This window comes from Micropterus dolomieu, linkage group LG02 (assembly GCF_021292245.1).
Source record: "Micropterus dolomieu isolate WLL.071019.BEF.003 ecotype Adirondacks linkage group LG02, ASM2129224v1, whole genome shotgun sequence".
Taxonomy (NCBI): Eukaryota; Metazoa; Chordata; class Actinopteri; order Centrarchiformes; family Centrarchidae; genus Micropterus; species Micropterus dolomieu.
Genome location: NC_060151.1, coordinates 12,458,100 through 12,467,509, shown reverse-complemented (window position 1 = coordinate 12,467,509; position 9,410 = coordinate 12,458,100). Strand labels below are relative to the sequence as shown.

The following is a 9,410-nucleotide window of genomic DNA, read 5'->3' as shown; positions in this document are numbered from 1 at the left end:
AAATGTCAACCTTTCACTGGTTATAGCCACTTAAATGGGAATATTTGTTGGTTTCTTTAGCCTTCTAAGACATTAAACTAAATGTCTATGATCAGACAAAACAAGCAATTTGAATTTGTCAACTTTGGCTCTAAGAAATTGTTTACAGTTGTCTTAGAAGTAGATATAGTATAAATTATAAACCAAATGATTAATCATTTGACATTTTGAAAATGATTGGTAATAACCCTTGGCTAAAGCTCTAGAATCAATAACCAGTATATATTATAATTGTTTTTCACAATTACCTGGCTTTATGAAATTCCATGGGACCCCTTTAGGGTAAGTTTCACACAGTTTCCTTTCTCCATGTCCCATGGTTGATATTTATTTGGGATCAATACAAGCACAGTACTGTAAAAGTCTTTTATTCAACATTTTGTTTCAAGGCTTAGGGGAGGGGGGTTAACCAAGGGCAGCATACTTGGGGAGGTCTCTACTTAGTAAAGTCCATTTGAGGGAAAGAAAATTTAGAATAAAAATGTTGGCCTTCTACATTAGATTTGGCTTCCCAAACTTGCCCATAAAGTGTGTATCCAATGTGACCATTCCATTACGTCTACAATTTACGTATCAAACTATCTTCCAAAACCAAAAAAATAAAAATAAAATAAAATGCAGTCAGCCCTTTTGCATTTTCCTCCAAAGTCATATAAGTAGCAGTACTAAAGAAAACAGGGTTTGTATTTAAGACTGCAGTCTTTTGAGTCCTGTGGAGAGTGTCAACAGTTTGTACCTCAGCATCAGATGTCAGCAAATTTGGATGAAAGTTTGCATCAGTCCCATCCACATAAAGAATGTACACATGAAGATTTTTTCACTTAAAAAACATGAACCAAGAGACGGGAGAATTTGTGCTCCCTGGAATCCCACTTCTTTTCTTCTTAGTCTTTTGTAGAGGGTAAAGAAAGAGATGGAGGTTTCTATGGTCCAGAGTTTAAAAAAATAAAGGAAAAAAAGAGGGAGATTGGCATTCTGTGCTAGACTGGGCAATAGGGCTGACTTTCTGGCTGATGGAGGAAAAGTTCTTGAGGAAAATGGGTAGAAAAAAAAGCGACTGGACCATCATGAGAAACACTAGGACTTCTTGGAGTCCTGTGTGTTGCGTTTCTTGAGGTCACTCAGGTCCACTGGTGTGAAAGCTGCAAAGAGCCAGACAGAAACAAGTTGCTTGATTAATTTAATCCTTTAGTGTGACATAAAAATAAAATCCACTCCATGACCAAGTTACATTTTAACTTACAATGTAGGTTAGGATTTGGGTTCTTCTCCACATACTCCTGTGGTCCACGGTCATTACGTTCACTATTTTGTGTTGATCTGATGTCTCTAAGCACACACTGCCAGGCTGTGAACAAGTAAAGACAACAAATGCTTTTGTTAAATTTAGGAAATCTTATCCTACCATGCATGACAGACAGAAGTGCAGTTTGAACGTTAATAAGAAGTTCATTTTAATGAAGGTGAGACGTCTCACTGAATCCAACACAGCATGCTGACATTTGGTGACTTGCAACGTTTAGCACGTGCTTTAATGCCAGAACTTGTTCTTATAGCGGGCAAATTGAGTTGTCCAATTCAGATACTGTAGCACCATTTCTACTTTTAATGATGATGGCTGAAGTCAAAAGTGAAAAGCTGTCAGAAGCGTGTACTGTGGTCATTAGTACCACACTGTCACTCACTGTCCCAGCACTTGGACCTACCTCATTGACACTATGACTGTCAGGACTTAAAAAGGTTCCCTGTGGAGTTTTAGAGAGTGTATTTCTCATGACAGCACATGTGCAAGCACAAGCATGACACATAGTCCTGCTAATGGTTTCAGGTTTTTCCACTGATCTACAGGTGGTGTTAACACGCCAAGATAGGGAATGTTTTGAGAGGAAAGAAATGCAACTGGCATGTTTGTTAGACCTCATGGATACACACAATGAGTTGAGAAACACTGAATATGTATGTTTTTCCCCCACTTGAAATCCCCACACTAAACAAGGTGCGGCTCCCTCAGGGTATGCAAACAATGAAAACTGATTTATCACCGAGTAGCAGAACGAGAGACTGTTAAGTGTGGATGCTTGCATTGTGGAGAGGGACTGACAGGCCAAATGCTGTAATGCTTCTGTCATTACAAATCATGTCCTCACATTCAAGTGGGCACATAAGCTGTTTTCTTTATCTGTAAACTGTTTAAACTCATTAAAGGTGCAAGTCTGTTAAGGTACAATGTTATGTTTAAAATAACCTGCTATATGACTTATTAAGTCATTAATGTAATTTCATGGGAGGCTACTGTAACACATTTATGATAAAGAGTCTGTTCAGTCCATGGCATTAACCATAAAACTAAAATACATGATATGGGTTTTAAAAAAATAGTCTGTACCTGCAGATTCAAGTGGTATGAGCTGCTGTTTACACATGCCAATTTAACTGGCAATTCCCATGTGTGTGTGTCAAGATGCAAGATAAACCAAAAGGTTAGGATTGTGTTTATATGCAGCGCATTAAGTGATTAAACAGGTCAACATTTATTTTCTTGTTGCAGTTTTCCCTAATGCAAATAGTCCACAGGAAATAAACTTGGACCAAAGCTGTTCCTGGGGCCTGTACCATGAAGCATGATTTGAGTTTATGGAGGTAACTTTGTGGTTAACCCCGGGTTTTCAGTACTACAAAGGTGGTTCACTTCTTACCAGGGTAGATCGCCATGGTAACTTATGCTGAACAGCTAACCTGTTCCGGAGCAGGTTATGTTCCAGATAAGAGATCAGCTCTATAGAAACGCTGCCTACTGACCAATCAGCTCTCTTGAAAAATTACATGACACCATCTGTAGGAAATTCCACAGACTCTTTTATAGGATGCTTTTATGTTTGCTGCGGTGATATGGCGAAACTTTGGTAACAATGTATTGTACAGGTTTTTACAGTAAGCCTACTTACTGCTTTGAAATGTGTTTCATATTTTTTTATTTGCTCCCAGTCCATTCCACACAGTCTGTCACAGCTGTTAAAATAAATGGGTTTCATTTTATGTGAGGCTGAATATTATCAGCAGTTTGGTGGGGATACTGAAATAAATTTTAATATGAATGTAGGCTATTTATTTTAGGTTAGTAGCTATCTTATAGGCTATCACAGAAACTGGTCATGTTCCGCTCCACCTTTTGTTATGTGGACACAGGTAATGAGGTGAGTTTTCAGCAGCCTAAATGTTGAGATTCAGTCTTTCAACCACTATTTGAGCACATTTTATAACATGCATGGAATTTTCGTTACATTGCTTTATGAAGTTAATTTAGAACAATGTCTGAAAGAATTCTGAGTGTGTTAAATAAACTAATCCAATTTTTGAAGTGACGAAGTTCTTAAATAGGGGGGTGGAAGACCACTTAATCAGTGCCAATCAGAGTCTTTTAACGTGAAAACGCAGACACACAGCCGAGCTGAAAGAATAAGCCTGATATTTTACATACAGCTCATAAGAACGCATCAAATCCATGCATTACCCTATTATAGACTAGACTACGCATGTTCATTTAGCCACACTGTCTGCGATTTTCTGTCTCCCTGCATGTGTCAGCTGCAGCCGTGCTACTTAGACCATGTCGTATTTCTGCAGGCTAGTGTTACAGATTCCTCTTCGTTTGTAAAATATTACGCTGTGATGCGGGTGGACTTGTTCATGTCTGCGATTGGTCATCTGCTGCCAACACCGCCTTTTTTTATGTGAACGCACTCACGGCTGGATGGGGAAACCCTGGGTTAACTTACCGAGTTGATAAGCAGCTTCGTGGTACCGCATGTCCCGATCGTAAATGTTAGGGTCAGTGAAGCCAGATAACAAAAAGATATCCTGGGTATGTTGAACTTGCTTCGTGGTACAGGCCTCTGGGCAACAACATTTAATTTTAGCTCTGAATAATTCTTATTATGATCATTAGTAAATGGAGATAAAATGCTTAGATTATTCTGAAAGAAAAGTCAACACGTCAGTGTTAGATGGCGTACTTACTATCATGTATAAAGCGCACATTTTCCTCATGTGCTGGGGTGAAAAGCTCCCCAGTGTTAGTAGGGGATCGGGGGCTTGAAGTCCGCTTGTAACTATTCACCATCCTGGGAGCAGATGAGCTTCACAAACATGAACAGCAAACAGCAAAGTTAGCAGCAAAACATTCATTTCATCAGTCTTCCAATCGTTGTTTACTGTAAACTAAGCTTCACATACTATTCTTCGGTCTCTCAAGCCCAAAGCAGTAACGTTACGCAAAAAATGTACATTTGATGAAATGAATCATTAACATTGGTCCTTTAGCAACTTGCTACAGACCTGGTCATTCTGTTTGCAGTCTGTACTCGCTCCTCGCTCCTCTACGGTGAGTGGATTTGAAGAATACAAGGTACAGAAGTCCTCTGCTGAATTCTAAAAATAAAAAAACAGTGACAACTATAGCATCCCCACTTGATGTGTGAGTTTCTAAATTACATAACACGGACCTACATTTAAGACAAAGCTAACGTTAACTTTCAGGAACAGTAAACTAGTGACACCGCTGGTTAGCCCACATAGTTAAATCTGCTAGCTACTTTCTAGTCACTTACAAAAACTAAATCAACTGAATAGTTCTGATAATTCAATTAACAGTGTTAACTCGTAGTTGGTTGCGTTAACTCATTTCTATATAGCTAAGGTACGCTGTAAGTCTGGAGGAAATGAACAAATGTTGACGTTAACCACTTTAGCCAAGGGGCTTTTGTTTACGTTTTTTGCTTCAGTGGTGTTAGCACCAGGCTAATCCACAGAGCCCAACCCGGTACTTTAACTACTGGTTAAATTCTCACGAACACGAACAACTTGTGTATTGTCTCCAAAATAATTTCGGCTTTGTCGGTTTCGTGTCCCCCTATAGCTATACCCCAAGAGACAGCTAACTAAAGATTTGCTGACACAATAACTTCGGCTAGCTAGCTGGTGATTTACATTGTATTGTCGTAACGTTAGCATCAGCTTCTGATGGCGTTAGTGGTCCCACATATTTATTAGAAAGACACGTAGCGTAGCGAAATCATTTCCAAGATGTCCAGTAAAAGACACACTGTTAAAATATTCAACAAACCTTTTTATGGCCCTTTCTTTCGATTTCTTTATTCAGAGACTATCTGCCGTTAGACCTGGCTAAAACGTTGCCAATGCCAACCAATCATTTCCGGGAAAAGACACGGAAGTGAAAGAGCTTTTACAACTATAATATGTGTTTAATATTCCATTATTCAGTATTATGTTATTATTATAAATTATTATAACAATAATTATTATAATAAACAAATATACACACGCTGTACAACAGAGCAGACTGCAGCAGATTGAATAGACTGCACTACAGGTGAGCTACTTCTTTAAAAAAATGTGTAACGTTACACTAGATTTGCATTGTCTTCTCTTTATTTGAAACAACGTCTTCTTCAGTAAAAATACAACACTACAGTTATGTTCATTGGTGCTATTGTATTTCCATTTTAAATTCATGCCAGGATACCATACCAGGATATAGGGATGTATTTTTGGAATCCCCTTTCATTAAATGTACTAACCTGACTTAAGCTGAGGGCACCTCTTTTACCCCAGGTAATCTTGTAGCATATAACAACGCATTACACAAAGAGGTCGGCTTGAGGTGATGGTGCTGACAATGCCGGTGTGTTCTCTCTAGGTCTTGTAATACACTTTCATTTACACAGACCACACAACAGCAAATTAGTCATATTTAGAAAAGGTTTATTTATGAAAACGTACAAAAATAATTATTGAATTGCACATTATAAGACTTTCATTACTGACCTTCATATTTCTATAGAAAACAACAGCAACACATGACAGGAAAATACTGCAGCATTAGTGCTTGTACAGCTTAAACTTCATGTTTTGTTTTGTTTTATTTCTCACCCCTGCCCAATTATTATTTTGGCTGATCCCCTTTCTGCCCAGCAGTGAGGACACATAACTCTGTCCTTAAAACACAAACATCTCCTACAACCAACTTAAAAATAACTGCTTAACACCAACCAAACTGATAAAATACACAGAAAGGCTCACAACGGTAGAAATTACTCAAATGAATAACTAGATATTCAGCTCTGGTGAAGTGAAGATGTCATTTCGTTTCAGTGACACATTATTGTGATTGTATTACATGAGCTGAGAGTGAAGATATTCATCGAATTACATTTGCAGCAGACAAATACACATATGAAGACAAATAAAATAAAAACAACCTACAAAAAGATAAATACAGCTCATCTGAGCATTGCTTTAAGGCTGTAATTAAAAAATAATAATCTCAATTTGTTAAGCACTTTTCAAACTTAACCGCTAGACCGCCATCTTCTGGTTTCAGTGACATGGCCCTCAGCTCTTGCTATGTTCTTCCACCCTGTTACAAGTTTGTCTGGTGTTGTATTCTGTTAAATATGTGTTCTTTTATTTGGTTGCTCAGCTTTCTGTCTTCTCTGTTGGGTCCATTTGGTGCCCAATCACACACAGCCTGCCTCAAACAGTTTGACCAGCTCTTTGCAGTCTGGGTCGATGAGATCTGCAGGCTTCTCTCCATTTTCGTTCTCTGCCTCTGTGCTGGCTCCCATCGACAGCAGATATCTGAGTGGAAAGTGAAGCGGAGCATTGTTAATCAGAGATTCTCTGCTTAATGCTGAATACCATGTCTTGTGGATTGTGACGGTTGAATTATGCTACAATTTAATGTGTGTGTTTTTCATTGCGTACATATCCAAACCACCAGTGACATATCCAGATAAACTTTGTCTTAGTAAGGTCATTGCGATTAGGTGACCTCATCTTACCCTTTGAGGGATATTTGAAGGATGTGTACTTCATAGAAAAGTTTCACATTACCGTGTTTTCATGAATTTAAAGACGTAGGAAATAGATATTTTGCTTTTGACACATTAGCACCAGATAATAAAAATGGATCAGTGTGCTGAAAAAGCAAGCATGATCAGTCAAGGCTGAAAGGTTAAAAAGTTACCTGGCAATATCTGGGTAGGCGTCACTGCAGGCCATGTGAAGTGGTGTCCAGCCATCTTCATCTCTCTGGTGAACATCGGCGCCATATTTCACCAGCAGCTTCACCACCTCCAGGTTCCCCGTTAGCACAGCTTCATGTAGCGCTGCCATACCTGCACACAATGCTATATCAGTCTTCTGCAGCAGTATATGGCCAGGTCTCTTTTGCAAAAGAGATTTTAATCTCAATAAGACTTACCTGGTTAAATTTTAAAAAATGCAGCAGTATAGCCATGCGGTCAATTCAAGCCAGTGAAACATTGCTTTGGTTGCACCCCAGCACATACAGCATTCAACATCTACAACAAGGGATGTGTACAAATAGGTTTTGCGGCCTTGATCCTCATTGGCTGGCATTGTTTCTAATTTCAAACCACATTTCAAATATTAAAGTTATGAATCCTAGCAGGAAAAATTGCTGGACAATGCGATGAAAAAGTAAAATCCGAGACTTTGCTCACCTGAGTGGAAGATTGTATCCACACGAACCTTCCTCGCTCTCATGAACCGACCAATTTGCTCCATATCTCCTCTCCTTACAATATCTTGGAAGATGATGTCATTGGGGAAATGCACAGTTCTCTTTGCAGGTGCGACAGGTATTACAGGTGCAGGACTTTCCTGTGCTTGTGTGCGCTGTGTTGAACTGTACCGGGACCCTTTGCTGTATGAAGGAGTGTATGTCGACGCGGCCTTGTAAGTGGACGTGTAAATTGATGGGTTGTAATGTGTCGTGCTGTACTGTGTCGGGGTGTACTTTGTCGTAGAGGTATATGTGGGTGTGTAGTGTGTTGGTGTGTAGTGTGAGAGGGTGTAAGAGGTAGGCGTGTGGTATGTTGGTGTGTACTGTGAACTGCGTGTGTACGTTGACACTGGTACATGGTAGTTGTACTTCATCCCTGCAGTGTTTGCGGCTCTGCCTCCCCCTATGCTGTCAGCCCAGGAGGAGGGAAGTGGGAAATCCAAGAGAATGTACCAATCAAATAAAAGGGCAGTATCCTTTGCTCTGAGTCCTTTTTGTCCTCTCCTCGCTTGATTATTATCCTTTTTGTCTCCAGCAGGAGAGTCTCCTATTGTTACTGCAGAATACAAGCACTTCTCGAATCCTTTACTTCACTTCAGTATGTTGCAATCTCCATCTTTAGCTTGTGTCCACGTTTTCTTGCCTGCGGTGAATATCTCCCATCCAATTTTGAAATAATGTTTTGCGCAGTGTGCTTGCTGTTGCGCAGGACTGTTGTCTGACCGGGTAAGTGGGAGAGGATCCCTATATACCCTCTGTAGGGCTATTTTAGGGCCTAAGATCCAGTGACTTCAGCTTAGAAATGAGTGCCCCTTGTCCGGCTCCTCCCACTGGACTGTCACATGCCCACTGACACTGCACCCACCTCTACATAATAAAAATGTTGACAACCAAAATGTCCCCTTTGAGTCTTGCTTAAGACATACAACTTCCTACATAAACATCTAAACAATTATGCTTAATATTAGAGCTAAACAAAACCAGAAGAGGGCGACTATACCTGAAAATCATAGGAGCCTTGGAGCGCAGTTGTTTCCCCATTTTGGGCTTTTACAAGTAGTTTTATAGATTTGTAGTGTTGTCATATTGTTTTGGTGCTATTAATGCAAGAGATGTATTGCAGGACAAATAAACAACTGCAATAACAGCAACAGCACATGATTTCATTTTGGCATGTGACATGTGTTGTTGAATTGTCTGCTTACATCATACCTGATGGTGCAATATAATCCTAGTTTGACCAGAGACATTAGAAACTGATTTTGAAAACACTCTTTACGCATTATTTTTCTTCCAGACACATTTGTGGAGTTTTTTTCCGCTCCATTCATCCATGTTCCTTCCAGTGTGCCTCGTTGACCTGCATGTCCGTCATTTGACACTTGCCCTTTGTATCATAACCAGATACACCAATAAACTTCATCCACTGAGGATGTTACATGTGGGAGTGTAGTCATGACCAAGTGACAGGGCCAAGCCACTAAATGTATCCTCTCAAATGTCACTGAAAAGTCACATGGTTGCCAGAAATGCAGCTATTTACAACACTGAAGAAAATAAGATTGATGTACGTTGAGCAAAAAATTCTATTCCTATCCTGTTGATCTCCACAACTGTACTTGCACTAAATGAATGATGTACAAAATGCAGACTAATACAGGTTTGTGACATGCAGTACATGTATATGGTGCTATAAAATGGTACTGGGGGCAACAGCTGTCCCCAGACAGACTTCTAAGATGGGCAGAGTTGCTTACACGACTGG

General features: G+C 39.6%; 2 protein-coding genes across 5 annotated transcripts; both read right to left on the bottom strand.

Annotated features, from left to right (window-relative positions):
* Positions 1-391: 391 nt before the first annotated feature.
* Positions 392-5,319, bottom strand: mcrip1 (MAPK regulated corepressor interacting protein 1). Of its 4 annotated transcripts, none has more exons than XM_046043609.1 (6): positions 5,162-5,319; positions 4,375-4,467; positions 4,057-4,175; positions 3,816-3,932; positions 1,283-1,387; positions 392-1,181 (listed from the first exon to the last, which is right to left on the bottom strand). In XM_046043609.1, exons 2-6 carry the CDS (start codon positions 4,380-4,382, stop codon positions 1,117-1,119), a joined length of 414 nt encoding a protein of 137 aa, XP_045899565.1. In that variant the 5' UTR covers positions 4,383-4,467; positions 5,162-5,319; the 3' UTR covers positions 392-1,116. The 4 variants fall into 4 exon arrangements, with proteins under 4 accessions (XP_045899565.1, XP_045899566.1, XP_045899568.1 ...); XM_046043610.1 differs by lacking the exon at positions 5,162-5,319 and adding an exon at positions 5,026-5,051; XM_046043612.1 differs by lacking the exon at positions 5,162-5,319 and adding an exon at positions 4,807-4,942.
* A 1,256-nt stretch (positions 5,320-6,575) lies between these two features.
* Positions 6,576-8,029, bottom strand: ppp1r27a (protein phosphatase 1, regulatory subunit 27a). The gene is made up of 3 exons (XM_046043608.1): positions 7,584-8,029; positions 7,085-7,235; positions 6,576-6,696 (listed from the first exon to the last, which is right to left on the bottom strand). Exons 1-3 carry the CDS (start codon positions 8,017-8,019, stop codon positions 6,576-6,578), a joined length of 708 nt encoding a protein of 235 aa, XP_045899564.1. The 5' UTR covers positions 8,020-8,029.
* Between the last annotated feature and the right edge of the window lie 1,381 nt (positions 8,030-9,410).

What these genes read in the sequence shown, in the direction of transcription:
- mcrip1 (XM_046043609.1), bottom strand. An exon ending in TGTGCGCTTTATACATGATA is followed by an intron (nt 3,933 to 4,056) that starts GTAAGTACGCCA and finishes GTTGTTGCCCAG; the next exon opens with AGGCCTGTACCACGAAGCAA. An exon ending in CCCAAATCCTAACCTACATT is followed by an intron (nt 1,182 to 1,282) that starts GTAAGTTAAAAT and finishes GGCTCTTTGCAG; the next exon opens with CTTTCACACCAGTGGACCTG.
- ppp1r27a (XM_046043608.1), bottom strand. Translation starts at nt 8,019, where the DNA reads ATGAAGTACAACTACCATGTACCAGTGTCAACGTACACACGCAGTTCA. An exon ending in GGATACAATCTTCCACTCAG is followed by an intron (nt 7,236 to 7,583) that starts GTGAGCAAAGTC and finishes CATTGTGTGCAG; the next exon opens with GTATGGCAGCGCTACATGAA. An exon ending in GCCTACCCAGATATTGCCAG is followed by an intron (nt 6,697 to 7,084) that starts GTAACTTTTTAA and finishes CTTTCCACTCAG; the next exon opens with ATATCTGCTGTCGATGGGAG.